Raw genomic sequence first — 26,143 nt, 5'->3', positions numbered from 1 at the left:
CTGACAGCTATCCCGCTGCTCAAGCTCAGCACCCACTGTCAAAGGCAAGATGACGCCCAGGGAGCAGAGGGCAGCCCCAGGGAGAAGGACCCACACGGCACCCAGCCCTGTGTGTCCCTCTGGACAGGCCTGCGGGACAGGTGGGGGTCTCCCCTCGTCAGCGCTGGGGGATCAGCCTGGCCCCCAGCTGCTGCGGCAAACGACACGCTGAACTGAACGCGTTCTGAGTCCATGGGCAGAAGGGAGCTCCGGGGGCAAAGGAAGGGACAGCAAGGGGAGTGCAGGGGTAAGTCCCGGAGACATTGCTTGAGCACCAGCTGGGTGCTAAATGCTCTCACAGCTGGGTGCCAGGGAATGACAAGGGGCCCCTCTGCCCAGGCCATGCAGGAGCAAGAGGGGGCGTCTGTGCAGCAGGTGGGCAGTGGGAGTCCTGGGTGTAGGACTTGGACAGCTATGCTGGGCGGCTGGAGCTGCACGTGGATCAAAGCCCAGCGCCGCAGGGACCGGGCCAGCTGACCTGGGCATGCCAGAGCATTCCTTCCTCACTGGCTCTGCAGGTGTGATGGCGATGACCCGCCCCAGCCCCAGCTCCCCCGACCTGACACCCCTCCCAGGCCAGCCCACATCATCCCTGGACGATCTGCCTCCCAGCGAAAAGCTGGGCTCTGGAAACCGGCCAGCCGCAGTTCCCAGAGCCCTTTCCCTGGCTTTCCCTTTAGTCTTGAAGCAAAATTCCTTCAGGACAATATCAACCTTGTTTCAGCTGAACCCAGGGAACTGGCCACATCTAGGTCAGAGAAGCTGGGCAGTCAGTGTGTGCCGGACCCCAGTGTGGTGGCAGGAGGTGTCCCAGTCAGAGAGGGTCCCAGGAGGGAAGCGGCAGGACATGGTCCCTGGGACCCTCCCTGCCAGCCCCAGGCCCTTGGGCCCTGCCAGGCCAAGAGCAACACGTCTTCTAACATGGCCATGGACATATCCGCCAGTGTCCACACTCTCTGCCATCCTGGACATCCTGTGACCCTCAGCACATGCTCACAATGTGGCCAGCAGGGAGCCCAAGACTCCGGGAATGTGTGCATGGGATGTGGTTTGGGCGTGACAGGAGGGAGGACGGGGCTGGGGGCAGTGCCGGGTGCTAGCTGGCTTCAGGGAGGGGCGGGGAGGATAGGGAGAGTGGGCGGTGAGCTGTGGGAGGAGAGGGGGAGGGCCAGCAAGGACAGTGAGGCGGGGTGACCAGCTGCCCCAGAGTCGACTTGGCACAGAGGGTCCTGCCCCTTCCATTCACTGCAGGGCCCTGGGCAGTGCCCTGGGACAGAGCTTCAGCCAGCTGTGGCCGAGACAAGTGGGCCCTCGGGGTGGCCCTCGGGCGACCAGCCCTGACCACCCAGCCCCTGACAGCAAGGCAGAGGGCAGGGCACCCCAGGCCTGTGGCTGCCCCTCTGTCCCTCACCGTGTTTGATGTTCGTTTGAGTCTGAGAACATGGTGGCAGGGGCTGGGGTGGGGGACAGGAAGGACAGGGATCCTGGGGACCGGCCTCCATGGGGCTCGGGCAGCAGCACGGGGCGCCCACCACGTGCAGGGGCCAGCAGCCCAGAACTGCCAGATCGTGGCCCTAGTTGACTGACAGCAGGGTTGGGGGCACTGGAGCGCTCCCCTGGGCCTCCATGTGAGATCCCTCCCTGCACCCCTGCACCCCTCCCACGCTCTGTCCTAGGAGCTTGGATACTGGGGATGGGACGCGCTGGCGGTAAAGAGCTGAGCTGTGCTAATCGAGGCAAAGACAAGTGCCTGGGGCTGAGCTCCAGGGGAGAGCCCCCCCTCCAGTGGCTGGCCTGCCTCCCTCCCTTTCCTTCCTCCTGACCCCCACCCCCATTAGGAAGACTGCCAGGACCGGCCGGGAGGGGAGGTAGTATCTCTGGACCCTGGCCCTGGATCTCCTCCCTTCCCCTCCCCAGGATAGGACAAGGCCCTCTGAGGAGGGGGCCCGGAGCTCACGCACAGCCCCCTAGAGAGCAGCCTGAGCTGCTGGTGTGGGGACTGGACAGTCGGCTCTGATTCCCACGTGGCCCCCAGCACTGCCCCATGGTGGGCTTCTTGCCTGGAGTCCTCTGCGGAACCAGAAAACAGGGGACCAGCCAGCTGACAGGACGAGACACGTCCTGCCCTCCAGCACCTGGAGCCTCGGTGCACGGTCCGGGGGCAGCTCCCTTACACCGGACAGCGATGGGTGACAGGCCCCCACACCCACCCAGGCACACCACAGCACGCATGTGTGCATGTCCACCCCCCGACCATGCTGGTGAAGAGGGTGCATGAGGGGTCACCACTGCCACCTCCCCTAAGGAGAAGAACTGACCGGAACCATTCCATGACCACGTGAGGGTCCCCATTGAGGCATGGCCCCCAGGACCTCCCAGAGCTGCTGAGGAGCCAGAGAACCCGCCCGGTCCTGGGGCTCCCTTGGCCTGGGGAGGGCAGGTGGGTGGCCCACAGGCTGACTTTGCAGGTGCTGCGAATGAGTGATAAGTGAGTGTCTGGCTCTGGCCCTGGGGAATTCTGCCCTGATCCGAGGTGAGCAGATAAAGCTGAGGAGTAGGGAATGCGGCACAGCTCCAGGCTGGGAGGAAAGAGCCACGCAGGATGCTCTCCCAGCCACCAGGCAGGGCAGGTGGTCCCATGGACCCCAGCTTCCCCAACATACCAGAGGGGAAGACCTGGGGCCACATGGACACCCGAATCCGCGCAGAGGCCTGAACACATGAGCGCAGAGTAGGCGCCCAGGCCTCAGGCTGCAGGGATCTGAGCAGGACAGGCCCTCAGGGTGTTCTGGGTGGGGTCCCCGCTGTCCTGGAAGGCCAAGGCCCCAGCTGTGACGTCTGGGCAGTCCCTGGGGTGAAGGGCAACAGCCAGAGACTGCTCTCCTTCAGGCTTGTGCCCTCGCCCTGGAGCCAGGCCCCACGTCCCACCTGCCAGTCCTCTAAGCCAGAGAACTCTCAGAGAACAATGGGAGACCCACAGACCAGTCAGGAGAGCAGGAGTTGGGGCTCACTCCCTCCCATTCATCTTTTTCTAAAAAACATCTCTTGCGCCAGGCCCTGAACATCCACCTGGCCTTGCTGTCCAGCAATTTAGAGCTTAGTCAGACAGGCCCTTCTGAAGACCATCTGAGGCTGCAGCAGGACAGAGGATACACCAGCTATCAGAGGGTCACCTGGCCTGGGGCACTCGGGGGGACTCCCTGGAGGAGGGGGCCCCGCTGGGGCCTTGAAGGATGTGTAGGAGCCAGCAGAGGAAGGGTCAAGACGGGGGGTGGGGGCACAAGTAGAAGTCAAGTCACAGAGACAAGATAGAAACAGATGTTGGTACTCCTGAGCCCAGGATGTGGGGTCAGGTTGGGGGAGGGACACTGAGGAGCCCCAAGAAGCTCCTTTGCTGCCAACAAACCCCACAGACCTGGAAAGAGGCCGGGGAACACGGTGTGGCTCTGGCACGGACCCCAATTCCGTCTCATCTTTGCAGACCAGCCTGCTCCAGCGCGCCCGGCGTGACCTCACCCCTGCGGGACGTGAGTCCTTCTGCACCACAACACGCCTCTGGGGCACGTGGGGGTCCAAGGGCTTTCTCCCCAAAGCTGGGCTTTGCTCCCACGGCTTCGGCTTCCGTCAGAATCCACCCCCTTGCTCTTCCCGTGTGCTCCCCCCCCACCCCCCTGCACACTCCTACAGGGCGGGCAGCAGCCATGGCATCAAAACCCACAACTCCCAAGGCCGCCCAGGCCACCGCTGCCACAACGGGCCCTTTGGGGGCTGAGGTGGGAAGACGTTCGGGGACCAGGCAGATCAGAAAATAGCTCCCAGTCCTCCTCCCCGGCTGCCCCTGCTGAGAAGCTGCAGCGAGAAGGAGGACAGGCCTTGGCCGCCACTCACGCTCCCTGGAACCTCGGGTCCCATCAGACAAGTGGCGCAATCCCAGCCGCACCTCACGGAGCCCGGCATAATGGGGCATTAGAAGGGAATTGAATTTCCCTTTAATTACAATGGCCCACAGATACTGCTTAATCTGTAATCGGGGAGTTGATGTGGTTTCCCCTCTTGCGAGCACGGGGCTGCCTGCACACACATGGTCCCAGCCACACGCACGCCGGGGGGCAGGCTCCGCCCCTCGGGGGCGCCCACCCCGGGAGGCCAGCCCCACCGCACGTGGGCCGTCTGTCCGTGTGGCCGTCACATGTCACACGGCTCATACATGCATGAACCGTCCTAATAGGCAGACGGGAGCATAATTTTTCCTCTGATTACATATTCAGCACTTCTGAGAAAATGAGATTTTAGTAATTCAATTGGACTGAAAAGCAGGGCTATAATAAAATGAAATTTGTAACAATCGTGCAGTTAAATTAGTTAAATGGAGAGGAAGAAGCTGTGGAAAATTGACCCCTCGATCTCCTAAGGACTAATCAGACATTTGAACTCAGTTGTGCTAACAAAGCCCTGGGGTGTTGCGGGCAGAGGCCCGGGGTCTGCAGCGGGTGGTGGGGACAGACAGACAGACAGGCGGAGAGCCTCTGGTCAGGGAGAAGGCCTGTGAGCAGCGCTGGGGGAAGGCAGGGAGCAGAGAACAGGGAGAATGCAAGTGGCAGCAATGGAAAAACCCCACAGCACGCTTCCTGCATCTGGCGGTTCTCAGACTCCAGTGTTTCCAGCACCCCCCAGGGCCACCTAGAGCCGGAGGAAGTTGCCAAGGGGACCCAGGTTTGTGCGAGAGAGCTTGCAAGGACATTTGGAACAAGAGCAGCAGGGCGGGGGCTGTCCGGGGGAGAGAGAGTGACAGCTGAGGACTGAAATTTCGGCGTCCCCATGCCACCTCCCACCCCCAAATGGAGATGCTCCAGCTGGGGGAGAGAAAAGCAACCTTCCCTTCGGCGCAGCCTCTGCCCCACCCCGCAGTGCCCCTGCCAGTGACCTGGCCAGCCCCCCGCTCAGAGCCGGTGCACCGCAGGGACAGGGCGTCCGGGAGCTGGCTTTGCAAAACTCGGACTCGCACAGCCTGGCACCGAACTCCTGCCCGACGCAGCAGGCCTGGGGTCTCTCTAGGGGAAAGGGGCCGCCGGGCTGAGCGCTCTGGGACCCTCAGTGTCCGTCGGCACCAATGCTGGGGAGGCCGTGGATCAGAAACAAGGGTTCAAGTCCACCCCGTGGGCTGGGGCACGCCTCTGGGAGGGGCGAGGGGAGGCCCGGAGGCATCCCGCACACCCTCTTTCTGACTCTGAGCCAGACCCTCTGTTTTCAGGGAGCTGTCATCCAGGAGAACATCCTGCTGGGAAGACCCAGCCAAGATAACAAGTCCCCAGAGCTTGAGAGTCAGAGGGCAGGACTTGAGAGAGATGAAGGTGGCCTGCCCAGCCCTGCTGCGGGGCCCAAGTTCCGCCCACACCCACATACTGTGGGCTCCAAGCTGCCGGGGCGGGAAGCCCCAGAGGAAGGCCCCCGATGGGCAGCCTGTGCCAGCCTGCTTCCCACCCGGCTGATGCGAAGGCCGTGCAGATGGGGTGCCCCCCTTTGTCTGGGCCCCCACCAGGGGCCGGCAGATGCGGCACCAGTCTCCCCACATTCAGCTTCTCTGTGCCCAGGTGCTCTGGGCAGCTCCTGGCCAGATGGCGTCCAGACAAGCCTGCTGCAGCCCACTCTGCCCAGCCTGCTTGGAGCCTTCACCCAAGTCTGCCCCTGATGCTGAGCCCTGCACACAGGCTGGGCCGCAGGGAGGGGGCGGGCTCGGAGGGTGGGTGGGAGCTGCCCCCTGCCCTGAGCAGGTTCCAGAGTGTCAGCAGAAGCAGCTTCCTCCTTCCTCTGCTGGCAGCACCCACCTTGGGGCCACAACCCACCCCGGTGGCTGGGGCTGAGACAGAGAGGAATCAATAAGGAAGCCTAGAGGTGCCAGTGTCCGAATTCTTCCCTGTCTGGTTCTGGGGGGGGAAAGGTCAGGAAGACGGCAGATCCCAGGCCCTCTGGAGGGGTGGGCTTCGCTGCAATGCTCAGGTTACCCGTGGGCTTGGCAGGTCCCCCCTGGGCAGGGCCTGCAGGTGGGGAGACCCTGGGGTAGGATGCTGAAGCCACATGTAGGGGGCTGTGGGGAGACAGGACAGCTCAGGACATCATCAGGACTCCCCGAGTGCAGCCCCAGGCTGAACACATTCCAGGGTTATTCCATCTAATACTCAAACTCCCCCAGACGCAGCTGCCTGTCTATAGAGAGAAGCAGGAGGCTGTGGGGCCGCTCTCAGGGGAAGGAGGACGAGGCTGTGTGCCTCTGGGAATGCCACCTTTGCCGATGAAAGTGGCACCACTGGTGGCCTGCAGGGCAGGGGACACGGCAAACACAGCGGGCTCTCCAGGCTGCGGACAAGGGAGGGCCTGGGCGGCCCTTCTCTGAGCCTCACCTGGATGGGGGTCTGGAGCATCTGGGCTGGGGGCAGAGGGCCGGGTCTGCCCTGAGTTATCCTGTCCCTCCTCTGCCGCACCAGCGTCCCCCACAGGACCCAGCGTCTTATTCATCCCCCACTCCTGGCGCCAGGAACAACATGAGCAGCATCTGCTGAGGAGAGACCCGGCCACACCCTGGTCTTCCCGGGGAAGAGCGAAGTGCGGCTCACACGGGCTCTGGAGCAGACAGCCCGAGCACACGGGAGGAGGCAGCAGGGGCGGCACCCCCCGCCCTCCACCCCAGCCCTCCGGGCCGGCTCCCCCCTCCCAGGCTGCAGCGAGCCATTCAAATATTTATCCTTGTTTCATCTTCCAAAAGGGGAACAAAGAGAAAGCGATGGAGAGAGTAGAAAAAAATCCAAGTTTCTCATTTGAAAGTTAATTAGTCTAATTAGGTCTAATTAAGAGCCCCCAACACAATGCAGCTCGCAAATGAACTGCTGGCTCCTCATTTCCTTTGGTTCTCATTTCAGACTGAGTCGGGGAAGCCTGGAAGGGGGAGGCCACGGTGAGGTCCCCTCCCTCTCGGAGAGGGGCAGATGCTGGGGGTTGCACCGAGGCAGAGCCCGTGGGCACAGATTCCCCCACAGAGGGCCTGGCCCGGGTGTGATGGGAGGGACTTACACCCTGTTCCCATTCCTGTCCTATCTGCCGGCTCCTTGGGGCATTGGCCGGGACAGGGACACTGTTCCTGCCCTCTGGTCTGACTTAACGCTTTGCACCAGGGTATGCCCCCTCTCCCCAGTTCTGCAGGCTCCCACACCTCAGGTGAGGTCAGACAGTCATTAGGGGCTGGGTCCTGGTTTGGGGGCCTGGCATCTGCCTCCCTGGCTGGGAAGGAACAATGACCCTCAGGCCCTGGGTGTACAGAGTCCCAGGGAGGTGGATGAACATTGCAGGGCTCTGTCCCCAGCCCCCCCAGAGCTGTGATGGGGACCCAAGCGGGAGGGGTTACAAATCTGGCTTTGCGTCTCCGGCCCCCGTCCCCCTCCCCTAATCTCACTTCTCGCAGGGCCAGGGCCAACCAAGCCCTGACCCCAGAAAAGACACAGGAGACCCAGCTCCACACAGCCCCCAGGGATGGGCCGGCCTTCCTGCACTCCCGAGGGCTCCCACCCTAGCACAGCCCCGGGGAGGAGGGTGCCTGGCAGGCCCACGGAGGGGGCAGTGCTCAGGACAGAGGCTAGGGCAGGTGTCAGGGGAGCCTGCTATGAAGGGCTGCAGACCCAGCCAAGCAGCAGCGGAATGGCTGGAGGGGATGATTTCTGAACCAAGATCAAAAGAATTAAGTCGGCTTAGCTCTGAGCCACAGATGAAGGGGGTCCTTGAGCCACCCGGGGGGAACTGATCTGTGCAGGGGGTGGGGGGGGGCTTCAGGAGGATCCTAAGCGAGGACACAGCTACAGGGACAGGGACACCGGACACGCAGCCCTGAGAGTGTGCGCCTGATTGGGGGCAGTGGAGTGGAGGGAGGCCCACCCACCCTGGCAGGCCTCGACCCAAGCCTGGGGGAGCAGGGCGTGGAGCCTGGGTGCTGTGCTGGTGGTGTCCCAGGGCCAGAGCTGCCCCCATCTTCTTAGTCTCTCCGTGCCTCAGTTTTTCTTTTCTGTAAAATGGGCTGATGACCTCTGCCCTGGGCAGTGCCGAGCCAGGCACGAGGCTGGGTAAATCCTCCTGCCACCGCTCTCTGGAGTCTCCATCAGGCCCCCTCCAAGGTGGTGCTGATATGAAGGGGTGTGTGTGTCCTAGCACTGCATGCACACACGGGTCTGGCAGGGATGCCACGGCCTCTGAGCCCCACTTCACAGACAAGGGCACCAGGCCCCTAAGCCAGAGTCTTCTGACCTCCCACCCCATCCTGTGCCGGCATCCTCACTCCTCACCCCAAGCCTGCAAATGGCCTGGGGCAGGTCTGCCTGCAACCCCAGAGGGAGAGTCCCTTGGTGGGTGCCTCGGTCTCCCTCGTGCCTTTGTGCTATCTCCTTCCTGGATTTCTGGCTCTAGATTCTCAGTTAGCCCAGCCCAGGGTCCTGGCCAATCTGTAGCCAGAGGGTAGCCGGAGGTGCCAGAGGGGCCTCAGGAAGCTTTGGATCCTCTTAGGGTCTCTTCTAGTCCCCTGCCCAGGGGCAGCATGGAGCCTGCAAAATTCTAGCAATTTCCAAGGAGGAGGGAGGGAGAAGATGCACGGATATCAGCTCTCCAACTGAAGAGGGTGGGGGTCCCAGGTTGGATGCAAGCCATAGGGCTGGGTGGGGGATAGAGAGCTAGGGGTGGTGGTCAGCACCGTATTTATGGGAGCTGGAAAACAGCAGAGCTGCATGAAAGACTCAGGTGCCCCGGGGGCTCTGGACTCACAAGCTCACTGTGACATCCTCCCCAAGGGGCCCTCACCACTCTGCCCTCCAACTCCTGGGGTACCCTAGCATCCACTGGGCCCCCTAGGAAGCTGCACAGGGTGAGGAACATTTGCCTCCCATGTACACTTTCAATTCTGAATTAAAATAAATCCCATCATCAACTGTGAATAGCACAATTACACTGCATTTGCTCAAGCATGGGTCTAAATTGTTAATTTGCTAAATGGAAATATTTAAGATAAACTACACATTTTGTGACCTTATTTTAGCAATTCCTATTTCTGGATTTAACATATCTGCAGCTCTAAAGAGGCCAGCGTCCATCAGGGCTGACCCCATCCCCAGCCTGGGACTGGCCACTTTGGCTGTGCCATGCCATGATGCCCCCCACCGGATGCAAGGGAAGGAGGCACAGATATCCCACGTACCCAGGAGGAGACAGACCAGGATGGTGAAGCGCCAGGGTCACGGAGCCAGTGACCGGCAGGCCCAGCCTGCTTGCCCCTCTGCACCCTGCTTCACTTGCCCACCACAAGCCTGCACTGGACTGGCTGGGAGGGTGGAAACCAGGCGTGCTCTGGAAGGCCTGGCTTCGGGACAACTGAGGGCTCTGCAGGAGGCTCTGGGGACTGGGACAGAGAGGGTGGCCGGGCAAGGGACAATTCATGGCCTCCTCTACCAGCTTGTGTAGGAATGAGGGCCACTAGCTGGCTCATCCTCCCTGGCCCTGTCCTGGCGCCCACCTGGGCCGCGGCGCACACATCGGGGCCGACGTGCCAGGGTCTTGAGCCACTCACTCTGCACTCTCCTCAGTCCCCAATCCTTAGCCATGCCGCGGCCGATTCAGACCTGCAGCCGTATGTATGCACGGGCCACCCCCGAAAACACCGCATCAAACATGTACATGCTCTCGGCAGGCTGCCTCCAAAACGGCCACCTGGGCCCCTGCCCCACTGCAACAAAGGGCCCGCTGCACAGTGCTGGAGCTCCGAGTCCACCGGGGGCGTGGGCCGGAGCAGCTGGGCTCTGCACGAGGGCTGGAGGAGCGGTGGCCGGCAGGCCCTTTTAGCTCAGGGGCAGCGCACGCACTTGTGCTCGGGCCCAGGAACCCACTCAACGGGCATCCGTCGTCTGGGCTTCATCAGAAGAAACCGATTTCTTCCCACGCACCCTAGGCAGGGCCAAGGCTCAGACTGAGATGCTAGAGTAGCAATAAGGAGACCAAACTGGGAAAGTTTAGGGCCCCCCCACCCCCCGGCTGTGCAGGGGCTCCTTCTCTTCATCCCAAGCCCACACACCCACTTACCCTATGCAGGGTGAACCTCTCCTGCGAGGCCCCTCTAGAGGCCAGCTGAGGCTGGCTCCGAAGGTCACAACAGCCCGGCACCCAGAAACCCGCTGCCTCCCCGGTCTGTGAGCCCTCGAGGGCAGAGCCCGCCGCTTCCTGCGGCAGCCGCCCCACACTGCAGAGCCCAGACACGAAGGGCCCCGTATTGAGATTCTGTTAACGTGCAATTTCCAGAATAGGTAAATCCACAGAGACAGAGAGCGATTGGTGGTTGGCCAGGGGCTGAGGGCAAGGGTGGAGGAGCGGCTGCTTAATGCCCATGGGACGAGAACGTTCCGGAACTGGACACTAGTGACAGTTGCAAAACTTTGTGAGTGTACTAAAAAGGGACCAGAGATAGGAACCATACAGACAGAAGAAACAGTGGATGGCGGAGGAGATGAACCGAGTTTGCTCATGTCTAGGACATTCCTGCTCTTCGAGGCTCAGAACCCCCAGGGCTGTGAGGGAAGACCCCTTCCCATCTCTGTCACTTCCCTGCTGGCTGTGCACGTGGCCGGGCACAGAGCCGGTGCCTGGCTGGTTGGACAGGGCAGACCACTCGGTCCCTGAGGCGGCCAGTGGAAGGGGGCGGGGTCTCCATCAGCAGGTTTCCTGAGCACCTGCCCCGTGCCAGGCACTATTCTAGGTGCTGGGGAACCAGCAGTGAACAAGAGACAAGAAGTCCTTCCCCTTGTAGAGGCAAGCAAATAAACCAGTAAAACACATAACGTGTCAGATATTCATAAATGCTGTGAACAAAAATACAGCAGGGGAAGGCGAAGAGACAGAGAGAGGGAGTGAGGCGGAGACGTGGGGGGCGGCTCAGTAACAGTCAAGAAAGGTCTCATGAGAGAGAGCAAAGTTTTGGAGGAAATGAGAAAGCAGGTTGGGCCGGTGTCTGGGAACTGGCACTCCCGGGGGAAGGCATGGCAAGGACAAAGGCCAGGAGGCTGGAGCTGCCTGGTGAGGACCAGGTAGGCAGCCACACCTTCAGCCCGGCTCCAGGGGCCCTTGTATGTCAGCCTGTTTCCCCCCGCAAGGCCCCACGCCGGGCATCACCCCCACCCCCTCGTCTGTGAGGCCTTCCCAGGCGGTGCGCAGGTGAGCTCAACCAGTGACCTTCTCGCCCCTCCCTCAGCTGTGCGGGCTCCCGTCACCTTCCACCCTGGAGGGTCTCACAGGCTGTCACCTGGCCCTGAGCCCCTGCTGTGCGCTTCCCTGGCCAGGTGTCTGGCGGTGGCAGGGGACACTGGGGCGCTGGCGTGGGGCTGCCGCTTCTCTGGAACGAGGCCGTTGGCGGCCCCAACTACCTGGCAGAGAAGCTCTGAGCACATCTGAGGCCAGGATTCAGGAGGGCCGCCCGGGCCGCAGCCGGGCTCAGACCAGATGTTGAGGGAAGTGTTAAGCTTCCAAAACGGGCCACAAGTGAAAAATACGGAGTGGATTTCAAAGATTTAGCGTGAAAAAAGAATGCCGGATATCTCGGTCACGTTTAGATTGATGAGATGTTGCAATGAACATATTCTGGGCTGGGTGAAATAAAAGATATCATTAAAATGAATTTCATCTGTCTCTTGGCACTTTGGCAAAGGGAGCTTCTAGAAAACTCAGCCCCCCACCCCATGTGGCCGCCATTATACCTCCATGGACGTCGCTGTTCCAGGTCAGAGGTTGGCAAAATTTTCCTGCAAAGTTGCAACCTTTTCCAGCAAATATTTTGAGCTTTGCGGGCCACATGGTCTGCACCACCACTGGTGAACACCGCTGCTCGTGGAAGCTGCCGCAGACAGCGCGTGAACAAAGGCGCATGGCCGCGTTCCAACAAAACTTTTTTATAAAAACAGACGGTGGGATGGATCAGGCCCAGTGGTCTCTGCTGTAGATCGCCGGTTTCCAGACTTTTGAAGAGGACTACTTAGTAAAATGTATTTTTTAGAAATGGGGGATGGGGGAGATCAATTCCAATTGCCAACCTTTTATTTTGCCAAATAAGGGCATCCAAAAAAAAAAAAAAGAATAGGTATCGTCGTAACTTAACTCAAATGGGCATTTTATGCACAAAAACAGATTTATGCTTACGGAAAACATTCCTCCATTCAGAGTCTCAGCATTCCTCCACCATGGGCAGGTGGAGGCTCTGTCAGGGACGCAGACCATGTGCAGGTTGGCGCTGGCACAATCTGGGGGACGTGATGGGGCTCTCAGACCTGCGGTCACAGGAGGCATCACAGGGCCACCCCGTCCACACCCCCCGAAGGACACCGAGTTCCAGAGCAGTGTGACTCCCCTAGACCTGCCAATCCATGCCAATTCTGATGGAGGAGGGTCTGATTTCTAGCTGGCTCCCTGGGCTGCTGGTCCAAAGACCAGACTGGGAGTCACGAGACCTACTGACTTCTGCATTATCCAACGGAACTTTCTGCAATGATGGAAATGTTCTAGCTCTGCCGAGCAGGGTAGCCACGACCCCGCATGGGCACAGAGCCTTAGACATGTGACTGGTCCGAACAGGTACGTGCCATACGCGTACCGGACTTCAAAGACAGTACAAAAACAAAAATGTAAACCACCTCGCTAAGAACTTACACAGATCACATGTTGGGGGTATATTTGGGATATACTGGGTTAACTAAAATGTAATACCGAAATTCATCTTTTCTGCTTCTTTTCACTTCTTTGAAGTGGCTACTAGAGTAGGTAAACTTTCCTACTGGCTGATACCACATCTGTACTGGAGAGCATCCCTCTGGAGCCTCTGAGACAGCGAGCCAGCCAGCCTCTGTTGAATTCCTCTGGTGATGGGGAACTCACCACCTCCCATAACAACCGATGCTAAAATTGGGAGATTATAGTTAGATTATAGGAGATTATAGTTGTCCTTCGAGATTTTCCTTTAAAGCCACCGCCCCTTCCCACTCTCTGGTCCTGTCCAGGTGCAGAGGACCTGTTCTCCCTGATGTGCCCACCTGCTAGCCTTTGAAGATGGTCAGACTCTCCAGATCCTGGCTGAGCCTGGGATGCCTTCAGCTGATCCTTCTGATCAGCCGCCCATAAACATGCCTTCCCTGCTGATAACGGAACAAATCCCCGAGCACAGGCTCTCCATTTCCAGCCCCACTTCCCTTTCCAGCCCCACTTCCCAGGTCCGGGCAGCCCCGACTGGTCCCTGCGCTGATTTACTGTGAGGAACTGAGGCCCAGGAGGAGGATGGCATTTTGGGCACAGCTGCAATCGGAACACGACCCTTCCTGATTTTTAACCCAGGCTTCACCCCTGCGCCTCCCCACGCAGCTGGAGATGGCAGTGAGCTCCCGCTTTGCTCCCCTGCTCCTGGGCGGTTTCTGCGTGCGTCATCATGGGGCCTCCCCTCCCCATACTCATACTGAGCTCTGCACACATCACCAGGAGCAGCTGACCCGGAGGGAGGACGGTGCATCAGTGATGTCTCGGTGACCCCCAACCCCAGCATCACCGTCTGGAACGGGCGAACAGGGCCCCTCTCCGGGCCAGGAGGCCCCGAGCGGAGGAGGCACGAGGGGACCCTCCCTCCAGAACATCCCCAAATGCTGGGTGCTAGGTTCCCCCGGGGCTGGGGCCACGTTTTCATGGTGGCTTCCTTCTGCCTTCTCAACACGGGTGCGTGCACACACACACACATACGCCTACACACAGTCATGCGCACACACACAGATGTACAACTACGTACAGCCACACACTCACACACACATTCACACACTCACACATTCACACACTCACTCACACACATTCACACACGAGGCACCTGCAGCCCTGCTAACACTCCCCTGCCCGACACACCGAAGCTGCCTACTCGGGATGCCCAAGACCTGGACGCCACATCTGAGTTGGTGTTGACGGGACAGGCATGGGCTGGGGGGAGCACACAGGAGCCTCTGCAGCCCCCAAAGCCCTCTGGAGGGGAAGGAAAGAAGACGTAAAATCCCATCTTAGAGGCACAGAAGCCCGGGCCTGGAAGGGAAGACACTCCGATCACGCGGTGGGCTCTGCGCACACCCCCACGGCCACGGCGGGAAGATACATGCTCACCATTCCTGGAACTAACTGGTCGTGACTGAGTTGAGCCTGTGGCCCCAGAAGGCACAGGACCTGGGCCACCCGGGACCTACTGCAGTGCCCGGTACAAACAGCCACTCCATGAATAATTCGTGGACGCTCAGGGGACACTGACCTCCCCCTCTTCTGTTGACTCTCTCAGCTGCTCAGGGACCCGAGAGGTACAAAGACCTTGGCAGCCCCTTGGAGCTCCTGGCCTGGGGGAGCTAGAATTTGCTTCCATGGCCTCTCGGGGCTGCCGCAGGTGGGCCGGGCCCCTCCCCAGGGCTCCTGTGAGCGGGGCCTCTGGCCCACCGAGCTGACCAGTCCGGGGCCTCCAGCCCCCACCCCAGCCCCAGCCCCAGCCCCAGCGGGTCTCCTTCCAGAACTGGGCTCCCTCTCTCCGGGGGCCCAGACACCGCCGCTGCGTGGGCGGCACCCAAGTCTAGACATGCAGTCCTGCTCCAGGCTGCGCAGCCCCTGATGGGACCACGTAACCATCTGCCCGTGGGTTGGCAGGCCGTGGAGGGGGCTGCAGGGGGTTGCACGGGTGGGCCAGAGTTCAGGGGAGGAAGAGGGACTGGAATCCCCTGGGAGGAAGTGGGGGTGAAGGGGAGAAGCAGAGGGAAAACGAATACGGGAAAGGAGAGAAAGTAGGCCGGGAGGGAAGAGGGGGGAGAGGCTTAGAAGCATGGAAAATTCTGGATTCGAGAACAGACATGAAGGCAGAAGACAAAGGCTGGAGGCCAGTCAGGAAGCACAGAGAGAGACGCTAGGAGGAAAGAGGCCAAGGGCAGGTGGGGACAGCCACGGACAGTGTCACCAGGACCCCAGAGGTCTGGGTGGCTGGCCAAGCCCTGCCCTCGGGGAGTAAGGGAGCCCCTTCTGCAGCTGCTGCATCTTGGGGTCTGGGTTAGAATCCACCCCTGGCCACAGAGACCCCCGAGGGTCCCTTGGTCCCATGCCATCAGGAGCTTTGGGCCTGGCCCGCAGGACCACTGCCTTTGGCTCTGGGCCTGAGTTAGGCGCCAGGGGTCGTGGGCACCATCCCAGAGCTGGCCTGAGGCGCTGCTGGCCCCTGCTCTCCCTGGAGCCCCACATTCTGCTCCGAGCCACCGTCAGGCAGCTGTCCCCAGGACCAAAGTCAGGAGGCAGAGAACACTTGTGCTGGGACCTCAGCCTCGCCTCCTCCAAGGATGGCAGCCACGTGTGATTGACCACCGAGCTCAGTGGCTCAGCACTGGTCAGCCCGGTGTGGTGGGCACAGGCTCTGGGCTGTGCCGGGGAAGGGCCAGGCCACGGGCAGAGTCTGTCCTGCTGCAGTGTCCTTCCCTGCCCTCTGCTGACCTCCCAGCGTGCCAACCGCTGTTGGCCGAGCCCCACGGACCACCGTGCCCGCTCTTCCGGTCCTGCCGGCCGCAGACAGGTCCTCATGTGGGGCCGTTGGAAGGCGGCTTCTCGGTACTCAGTAAGCACCTGGAGCCTCGGTACAAGTGAAACCCCTTCTCAGACTCACTGGGGGTCAGGAGATGGGAAAGATGATGGCCAAGCCAACCCTTCACTTGTGATTCCGGGAAACAGGGTGTGTCATTCAAACCTCAGTCACAAACCGTAACTATGGGAAACAGACGCAGGCGTCCTGAATGGAACTGGAAAACCCTAGAAACGCTGTCCCGAGAAGAGTTAGTCACTCCCCACCTGCTTCGAGGACCAGTGACTGACCCGGCCACCCCAGCCCCTCCAGGCCCCGAGGCACGCACGTCTGTCCACACTGTGATGCGCTGGCTTGGGTTCAGAAGATGCCCCACACCCCCCACCTCTGGGCAGAGATGCCCCAGGGGGTAGCTGGGGGTCCCAGGCCACTCTGCTCTGCACAGACTTCATGCTCGGCTGGGTCTGAACACGGAACATCCTGCCACCCTCCACAGAGCGGCCCTCGACCTGTGCTCCGGGCCGGGTCTCCCTCCGGGCCATTGCTCCTTGCCCTGCCCATCTCCCGTGCTCACCCGGCCGGCACACCAAGGTCCCTGCTCACGCTCTCCAGGGAAGCCCACTCACCCCGCAGGACAAGATTCAACAAAGCAGGCCACTTCCACTCTCCTCAACCCAAAAGGAATCTCCGAAATGCCGTTGCCTGAAAATCTGCAGGCAAGATGAGAGCTCATCCCGCATGAAGGCTCCAGTTGAGACACTTCTGCTTTGCACGTGGCTGGGAGTCGGTCAGAGGGCAGAACCTCCTGGGTCCTCGATACCTGTCAGTCCCAGACACACCTGAGCCTTGATTCTGGGGTGGAAGCCAGGCTCTGCTTGTCAGTGGCTTTATGAGTCGGCATGACTCCTAACCTCTCTGTGCCTCGGTTTCCTTAACCGTGAGATGTGCACGCATGCTCGGCAGATTCTGCCACAAACGTGAGCTGTCAGAGCGCAAACCGGGTAGGAACCCACAGAAATAACTGAGGTACTTCAGCAACCAGACGACACCAACGGCCCAGACCTTGATAGCACGTCTTTCTGAAGACTCGAACGCACTTCTGTTGTGTGCCTGGCCCTCCCACTGGCCGGGGTGTACTCACAGGCACGTGATGTCACCAGGAGCAAGCATGTCTCAGATGGGGTTGGAGTCACACCAAGGTGACAGGCCAACTGCTCAGGGAACAGACAACGGCCCAGGTGCTCTCAGATGGCGTGAGAAGCCGAGGTGACTTTGCTACGGTAATCAATCCTACTAAAAGTTCCTGCGATTAGCAGCGTTGCTATCCCCAAAAAACGATTATTAATAAGAGAAGAGCTTCCTAATGAATCTCAAGTAGACCCTAGAATTCCCTGACCGCCCCCAGAAGCCTTTGGGTTCCAGAGCCCGAGCGAGCGCTCCTTGCTGTTAGCAACTCCAAGAAGCAACCGGCCTCATGCTGGCAGCTGGGTGGAAACACCACATCCTCCATGGAAACTTCCGGTGGCTGCCAGTGTTTTCGAGGGCAAGCAAGGCTATCTGTGATTTCATCTCGATTAAGAGCAGAAGGAAGATGAGATCAACAGTGCTCAGAACACAGCCCTCAGGAAGGTCTGGGTGCTCACAGTCTCCAGGGCCCACTCTCCCTCCGACCAGCCCGGCCCCTCCCTTCCATCACCGACGCTCCTTCTTACGAAACTTAAGGCCCTTGTATCTCACCCCTTGCTGGGCTGGCCATAATGCACCACGGACGACAATCTTCCTGTGTCCCACCCCAGGATCCTTAGGAGGGGCCAGATGTGGGGGGACCAGGGCTCTGGGCTGCCCTGGGGGGAACCGAAGGGCTCACAGGGAGCCCTAAGTGGGCTCCAGTGGCTGGCTGGGCAGGTGGGGAAACCGAGCTTGCCCGGGGCCCCTTGGGTAAGCTCTTAACAAATACCAGGGCCCAAACTGCAGCTGGATGTCTCCTGGTGTCGGGTGACCTGAAGTTGTCCAGCGGACAGGTAGGACTCTCACAAATATCAGCACCACTGAGAGGCTGGGAGGAGGGACGCCTGACGATGAGTGTCTAATGAATTACAGAGTCGCTGTGTCTCGGCGGGTACATGACCCGGTCTCCGCACACGTGGGGTCCAGCCCATGCAGCAGGAAAAGGCTCCATTCTCTGTTGTCACGTTAACAGAGAACGGAATTCTGTTGGTTGAGGTTTTACCTTCTAATTTCAAGTTTGAAAGACTGTATGTTTCCAACACTTGCCTGTTTAAAGGCTGCATCTCAATGTGCCGCAAACCACATCTCTTGTCTTGCTTGATTTCCCGTATTTGCTCCTGCTCTCAGGCATGCTGCTGAGACTGAACACACAGCCTACATACAGCACCAGGGCTCACTCATGCAGACCTGCAACTCCTCAGTGGAGCTGCAGGGAAAGTGAGCTCTGAGCCTGGATACCTGCCCGGGGGCCGCCCTGGGCCCCCTCCTCATGTGGCCTCCACTTCCAGGGGACATGGGAGGCTCTGTCTCACTCCAGAGGTGGTTGGGGACAAGCAGAGTCTCCAACGACCCATCATTATTTGTTTCATATTGACCCTTGACCACCAGAGCTGTGTGTGCTCCTAGAAGCATGTGTCCCTATAGACAGCCAGGAAATGGCTGCATTCAAGATCTTTCCCGGCCCTCGGAGACCCATGGCCACCCGCTGCGGACCGCTTCGGAGGAAACAGGGTACTTCAGAGCCTGACCCAATGGGCACGCTCTGGTTTTCCCAGAGACAATTCTGCTCATGGCTGACACCCAGTTGGGATGGCTATGGCTCACTGGCATCTTCTTGCCTTACCGCTGCCCCTACAGAAAGCTCCAAATACCACCAGTTGGGGATGCATTCACCCAGCCCTGGAGGGATTGGCGTGCCTTCCTTACAGGTCATGTGGGTACATTCACCCCAACTACAAGCACAGGTCTGACAACATCAAGACAATGCCAACATTCGGCATTTTTCAGAGGCTTGATGCTACTTCATCTTAACTCAACCCTCCTGTTCAGCCCAAGAGGACGGGATGCTTTTGTCCTCCTTCTCAGAGGAAGATCCTGAGGTTCAAAGAGGTGAACTGACTTGCCTAATGTAGCCAGTAAACGGTGGATTAATCTCTAATCCCACTGTCTGCCTCAGGAGCTGGGGTCTCCTGGGGTCTGGCAGCCCCGGGGCATTCCTGTGTGTGGCTGTGGGGGCTAGGGCAGATGCTCCCTACTTGAGTGGTCTGCTCAGTGACTTCACCTGTGAGCTTGTTAGAAATGCAGATTCTTGGGCCCCACCCCAGAGGTCCCCAAGTGATTGTTGCACTCATGGAAATTTGGGATGCCCTGGAAGGCTGACCTCCCAGGTCCACCCTGACCATCTGCAACTCAAATGACGATGGGGAATTTGGGGAGTCAGCCACGGCTTGGGCTTGGATACCTGCCTGCCTGGGGGCGTGGGGGCCCCCTCGGCAGCTCTTGTTGCCACTGAGCTGTGCCCAGGACTGCCCAGATGTCACAGGTGGTCCTAGGGAGGGTGGGAGCAAGGGCCAAGGTCTGTGGACCACAGGCCACTTCGGCGGCCCTTTGCTCCTCACCACCCGGCAGTCCCCCATCCCTTCCTTTGCAGCTGCTGACACGTTCAGCAATGCCCGCTGCATGGATCCTTGTAAAGGGCTGACCTGAGTGCCCAGCAGCCCAGGGACTGGCTGACCTGGCTCAGCTCTGAGGGCCTCATCTTTCCCTGTGCTGTCCACAGCTCCTCCTGAGCCACCTGCAATGGCCCCTTCTTTCTTAGCTCCCCGGAGAGCCCAAGGGGAACAAAAAGACAAGAACCCACCATCCAAAGGCCCAGCCCCACCTGGAGCCTGTCACTGTCTCCAAGAAACACACCTTCAAATGCATACATGGGAGAGGTAGTAGAAGTACATGTCCACTTAGATTATCAGGCCTGGCCTGACCCGGACCATCAGCTTTGGCCTGATCCCCTCTACCTTCTGCCTCCCACCTCCATACCCAGCCCCAGGTGCAGACCCAGTCCTAAGGGAGTCCTCCTGCTGGGGTGTGCAGGGCCCAGGACAGTCAGCCTGAAGATCTCCAGGCCTCCCGGTCTTCCCCCTTCAAGCCCCAGGCCTCTCCAAGCAAGCAGCCGCCCCCACCCCTGCAGGCCCAGGCAGAGGTTCCGGGTGCTAAAGATAAAGAAGGCAGCCCCAGAGTGCCAGGAGGGAGGACGAGCCCTGAGGTGTGGGCGGCCAGGGTGGGTGAGGCAGGGTACTGCAGCCCCCAGCCGGCTCTGGCTGGGCTGGCACTGGGAACCGCAGCCCAGAGAGACCAAGGGGCCTGGGGGAGGCGAGGAAGTCCCCCCCTCCATCCCCAATGCAGGCCTGGAACCGCCTGATTCCGCATTGGGTGGGATCGCAGGACCCCCGCCCCGCACACCACGGCAGGCGGGCAGGCGGCAGCTGATGCTCTGCGCGCACCTCCCGTGGAGCGTCCTGGGGATTTGGGGGCTCAGAGTCGCTTGGCTTTCTGCTCCCCCGCCCCCCCCGCCAGCCCAAGCTTCCTGCGCAGCCCAGCAGATTGCAAAGTCTGGCCCCAGCCCCCTCCCCGGGGCCGAAGCTCCGGGGCCTCCCTCGCCAGCCCCACCAGGCAGGTGGCCCGTCTCCCCCGAGGCCCGCGCGCGGTCCCCGCTGCAGCAGAGCTCGGCTCCCCCGCCGCTGCCGCCGCTGCCTCCTCGCGGCCCCCCGGCTTTCCCGACGCGGCCGGGGAGGGGCCCCGCTCCCCGCCCCCGCGCCCCCCGCGGCCCGGCGCGAAGTTCCCCAAAGTGACCGCGGCACCGAGAACCCCCGCCCCCTCCCCTCCGGCTTCCCCCGAGACTCCGCCCGCCGCCCCCTCCCGCGCCTTCGGAAAAGTTGCGAGCGACGCCCCAAACTCCGGCCCCCCGCCCCGCGCCGCGCGCGCCCCGGGCGACCCCGCGCTCGGCCGCCGCTCCCCCCCGCCGAGCCCCGGCGCCATGACGCGGGGAGCGCAGCGGGGCCCCGGCGGCGGCGCGGAGGCGGCCGAGCGCGGGGTGGGCGGCGGCGCGGGGCGCACGTGCGCCGGGCGGGGGGCCGCGCCGGGCCGGGGGCAGCTTACCTGTTGGAGGTAGAGGAAGGCGGGCGGGCAGGGCACGGAGTGCGGGAGCATGCTGCCGGAGTTGGACAGCAGGAGGCAGCCCGAGTTCGCCATGGAGCACAGCATGGGGCGGCAGGGGGGCGCCCGGCGGCCGGAGGCAGCTCTGCGCTCGCTGCGCGGCTCGCACCCTCCGCGCGTCCCTCGGTGTGTGCGCGCGCCCTGCCTCCCGGGCGCCCTCTCGGTCTCCTCCTCCTCCTCTTCCTCCTCGGCCCTCCCCTCCCCCTCGCGGCGCTCCTCAGGAGGGAGGCATGGACGGCGAGCGGCGCGCCTCTGCCGGGTGCTCCCCTGCCCGGGCGGGGATGCTGGGGAGATCGCGCGCGAGAACACGGCCCGGCAGGCTGTGTGCGCGAGAGAAGGGATGAGGGCAGCGGGGGAGTGGGCGCCCGTCACTTTGGAGCCACCGGAGCCCTGTCTGCAAAGAGTGGTGCGTGTGCGTGTGAGTGCGCGCGTGTGCGCGCGTGTGTAGCGGTGGGAGGGGGAGTCCCTGGCGTACTCCAACATCAAACAGAGCCCCGCACCGAGGGAAGAGAATCCGGAACGACGGCGCGACAGCTGATCACACACTTAACCCCTCGCCCGCCGGCGCCATTCCCTGGGCCCCTCGGCGGCCCTCGTCCTCCCCGCATCCAGCGGCTGCCCCGGGCATGGGGTCTGGAATCTCCCTCCGGCCCCGCTCGGTCCGCCGGCCGCTGCGGAGAGGAGAGGCTCTGCCGGCTCTGCGGCCCGACCCGGAAGGCGCTTCGTCCTGCTTGGCGTTCAGAGAGGCGCCTCTCAGAAGGGAGGCCGGCTCAGTGGCGGGGATGTCGGTGATGTAATGAGGGCATCTACGCAGAGGCTTCCTAGCCAGGGAACGCTTCTCTGCTGCCCAGAGCTTGGGAACCCAGCTGGAGCCCCCGGGGGCTTCTCCTGCCCACCCCTTGGCCCCCAGACCCCATTTACACCTTAGGCCTGCCACAGGCACATGGTCTTGTGGATATTTAATAGGGGGAGGGGGCGGGGACAAGGGGCCCTGGCCACGATGCATCCTCCCATCGCCATGCCCAAACACGCTGGACTTGGTGTGTGCACACAATGCAGCAGGAGTGCGCACGTACTGACCCCTGGGCCCGGTCACGGCTTGGCACGGGTCCTGACTGACATAGGTGTGTGTGTGCATGTGTGTGCATCTGCAGCTTCACCAGCCACACACATCCCCACCGGCCTGCAGCGCATTCACACTCGATAGATGCCCCTGACCAGGTTCAGTTAACCAGGACAAGCCACAGGTGAGCCTGTGAGGCTCTGAGGGACAGTCTGCTACCTGCCACCCTTAGAGGTAGAGACAGCTGGGGGACATACCTAACTTCTTGCCCCACTTAGGCACGCTTCTCCAGAAAAGGGGAGAATCTCACAAATATCCAGTACCAATTCTGGACTCACCTATCCTCCCTAAGGTACCTGTGATTCTCTTTCTTTCACTTGAGAGTCAGCCCCACTCTGGAGTGAGGGAGGGCTGGGACCACCTTGTAATGGGAAGACCACCAAGCTGAGCATCACATGGAGGCCTCTTCACTTGCTGTGTGATTTTAGGAAAGTGGCTTGTCCTCTCTGGGCTTCCGTTTCCACACCTGCCCTGAGAGGTTGGGCGGATGATGCCCGAGATGTCTTATTGTGCTCCCTGCCGTGCATGTCCGTGAGGGCCATTTAGGAGGAAGCAGCAAGGAGGATCAGAGGGATGGAGAGAGGATGGGCTTCTGCCAAGCACTATTCAGGGACAAGCTCAGTTTGAACAAGGCAGGCAGGTGTGTGTCCCTTGGAGGCCCCTCTGTCAGGCACCTCATGTCTCTCAAAGCAGCCTGCAGTTCATCTTCCTTAGAAGGAAAGGGGGTGCAACGTCTGGAAGGGAGGCAGATGGCAGAAGGGACAAGGGTTGAGGGAGAGACCACAGTGGGGAGAGCTGGTCCTGCAGCAGGTAGCTGCACTTGCTGACCCTTTTCGGAAGCCCCTCTCTGTGATCCCCTCAGGGGTGGCACACTCGGCTATGGACTTGCAGAGGCAGTCCCCTGCCTTTGGGCTGTGAACAGTTATTAACTCATCTCCCAGAAGAGGAACCCTGACGGCCTGCGACAGTGGTGGGGTGGCCCTGTGCTGAGGCCTGGCACATCTGGGGGAGGAACACGTGGCTAGGGGTAGCATTTGAGAGGGGAGAGGGCTGTCCTGTGGAGGGTGGTGCCACAGAGTGGTCCTGGCTCCAAGAACAGGGGCGGCCCTGTGGGCCGCCTGCCTCCCCAAGTCCTGCTGCTCTGCCCTCCTGTTTCAGAAGCCTTCCCTCCCTTCTGCTGTCGCCGCCCTGGCTGCTTCATCCCCAGAGGACATTCGGGAATCTGGGGCAGCTGTGTAGCATTCACCCCCAGCCCTGGGCTCTAAGTCCATGCTCCGTGTGAATCATTCACTCGTTAATTTGCCGTTGTTACCAGGCATCTGCTGAGATGGAGGCTTTATCCCTCTTATAAGAGGATTTGAGAGTGTCCTAAACATCGTCCAGCCCACAGAAGACACCCTTTGAGTTGACTCTCCTGCTTTTCCTTACTGAGAACCCACTACGTGCAGACAGATACCACACCAGGTGCTGGAGCTATAGAAACCAAGTGCTCTGCTCTGAAGTGAGTGCACCGTCTGGTGGGGAAAGCAAGCCAACACACCAAGACTGCAGCCTACTGTGCTGAGACCTATGATGGCGCAGGATAGTGGGAGCTCAGATCTGGGGTGAGCTTAGACAGGAGGGTGGGGTTGGGGAAGCTTTCCTAGAGGGACCCCTGAACTCAGTCATTGGCCCCAACAATGCCAGGCTCGGTGTTGGTATGGCTTCCAGCATCCTTGCCCCTGGTCATCTGTGGGGCCTTTCAGCCCAGCCACCTGGCTTCAAGCCTCACCTCCAGAGAGTGTCAGGCCCTGGGAGCATGTCTAGACACCTGCCTCCATCAGTCAGCTAATCACACCTGGGCTCCAGAGAGACTGAGAACAGCAAAACAGAATTAAAAAAAAACAAAAACAAAAAACCTCCAGAAGAAGGGTTTGAACAACGTGTGTGTCTGGCTTCTTTCTCAGGACAGGGGCGGTGTGCCCCCCACCTCTTATGCTGTGCCATGGGCTCGTGACTTCCACTTCGAGCCAATTACTAACAAATTGAGAGAGGCCTCTGTCCACGGGGAGGGGGTGTCTTTGGGGGGTTAGGCCACTGAATAGCCAAACACTGTAGCCCATTGGGTCTTCCTCTCAAGAGCTGAGTGTCAGGAGGGCGGGAAACCTGCTGGCTGGGTTGCACAGCATCACCCCAATGCCTGGAAGGGCACCTGGCAGGGATGAGTGTGGGTGTCCCTGCCCCCATGCCCACCCCCACCCCAAGGCCGATCCCAGTGCTGAGGTGACCACAGCGGCCAGTGGGGCTTAGCAGCCTGGGCCCTGAGAAGGCTGGGCAGAGCTGCTGCAAAAAGCCCCTGGGGCTGGGGTCCTGACTGCTTGGGGCGTCAGGACATCTCTACTCCACGGACTGGAGGAAGGAGGAGAGGAGGGGCTTGTACTCCTCCAGTGGTGCTCCCGGGAGCACCACAGTGGCACAGAACACGTCTGCTGTGATTGTTTCTGAGTCTGTGCCATCCTTGCCCTCCTCACCGCAGACCTCCAGTGCCTACACAGTGGGGTACAACATTCTTCAGTTCCCCTGGGGCCCCTTGCAGCCCTCCAGAGCCCCTGGTGCCTCCCAAGTGGTGGGTGGGGGAAGCCCGGGGGCCCGGGGCTCTGCTGCCCCCGCTTCTGGGGTGAAGGGAGGCTGCGTACTGGGAAGGGCTGTCAATCCAGTGTTAATATTCACTACTTAAAAAAAGCCAAGGAAAAAAATATCCCATTCGCCCTGAATCTGAGAAAGGCCTTGTTAGGGAGGCAGGAACTGAGCTGTAATTATTTCTGCGCTCCTGGGCACCACTATAAATATCAGGCAAGGAGGCACCTCAAAAGGTCTGGACGGTTCCAAGGCTTTGGAGATCTCCTGGCTCCTTCTTGCCCCCCTCCCCACACCATGTGTCACCTTTCCGAGGTAGCCGTCCTGGGTGCAGGGGCTGCCCCCCTCTCCCCCTGCAGGGCAGGGCCTGGCTTTCCCACCCTCTCTGGGAGACCCAGGCCTGAGTAGCCTTGCAAACATCCTCAGTCTCTTTGGTGTGTCCCTCTGTGAAATGGGGACATGGAGTCTCTTTGGGAAAGTGTATGCCAAAAAGTATTCAAGATGGCCTGTGTTTTTAACAAAAGGTGGCAGTTCTGTGGTCAAATGATCTGATGTGCTGTTGCCTATGACACTCTCCCCATCCTTTGGAAATTCCCAAGGCCACACGTGGGTATATTCCCACAGGAAACAAAAAGCTCCCAGTCCCTTTAGAGGAGGTTGGGTGGGGGGCTGAGTTACTCATGGGCCTGCCCCTCTCCTCCATTCTGAGTGCCCAGGCTGGCGTCCTAGCCTTCACCTATGCGCGGAGGACAGCCTGGAGCTTGGCAAAGGCGTGCTAGGACAAGGGGTGAGCTCACAGTCTCCAGTTGCAGCTGGGCCATGATCTATGGAGACAGCATGCCCCATGCTTCTGGCAGAGCCAGAACTCCCTGCCCCAACTTCGGGGGGTTGGGCACAGGCTTGGGTATGAGCACTGGGGGCACCAAGGAGGCAGGAGTGGCAGAAGTGTGCATGGCATCTCCATGGCACGGTAGGCTAGGATGGGCATGGCTCAGGGTGGGTACGAGGGAGGCTGGGGTGACCCGAGAAACCTCCTTCAGGTGAACTAACCAGACACCCATGCAACCAACTGAATTCTCTTCCAGGAGGACTCACACCCCAATTCCACAGCTACAGGAACAGGAGTGGAGTCAGGGGTAAGCCCCGAGGTGCTGGGGGCGCCTCCAACAGACCCCCTTGGGGAAATGTCAGGTTGAGGACAGGGAGGTCCTTGTCTCCCTATAAAATATGGGAGCCCCTTAGATTCCCAAAGGTGACAGCTTCCCTATTTTAGGAGTGGGAGGCCATTTCTGCTTCATCCTCGTGTGTCCAATTCACCCAGAAAGGCAGAAGAGTTGGTGGGGGAGAGGGAGCCCCTCTGAGGAAGAGGATTGCTAGAGGCCAGGATGGGAGTGAGCTGCCCTGGCTGTTGAGGCCACACTGGACATGTCCAGCAGAGGGCCCACTCACACCGGCCACAGCCTCCCCTCTGCGGCCAGGCCTATGAGGAGGGGGCGCTGGGGTTGCTCCCCACC

At 60.6% G+C, this 26,143-nt stretch overlaps 1 protein-coding gene across 8 annotated transcripts in view; it reads right to left on the bottom strand.

Moving 5' to 3' along the window:
• RBFOX3 (RNA binding fox-1 homolog 3) overlaps window positions 1–26,143 on the bottom strand; it is a 458,835-nt gene that overhangs the window by 58,567 nt on the left and 374,125 nt on the right. The window contains exon 1 of one of the 8 annotated variants that reach the window (XM_081804334.1): window positions 20,834–21,018. The exons of 3 other annotated variants lie outside the window; for them this stretch is intronic. In XM_081804334.1, coding sequence (XP_081660460.1) covers window positions 20,834–20,938 — 105 coding nt within the window. In that variant the 5' untranslated portion in view covers window positions 20,939–21,018. Of the gene's footprint in view, window positions 1–20,833; window positions 21,019–26,143 lie in introns of those variants that run through there. 4 more of the 8 variants (XM_081804333.1, XM_081804337.1, XM_081804335.1 and 1 more) reach the window with 4 other exon arrangements.

The sequence above is a fragment of the Leptonychotes weddellii genome, chromosome 15, assembly GCF_054177405.1.
Source record: "Leptonychotes weddellii isolate Sample4059 chromosome 15, ASM5417740v2, whole genome shotgun sequence".
Classification (NCBI taxonomy): Eukaryota; Metazoa; Chordata; class Mammalia; order Carnivora; family Phocidae; genus Leptonychotes; species Leptonychotes weddellii.
Note: the sequence above shows the minus strand (reverse complement) of the source record. Positions and strands in the feature narration are given on the sequence as shown.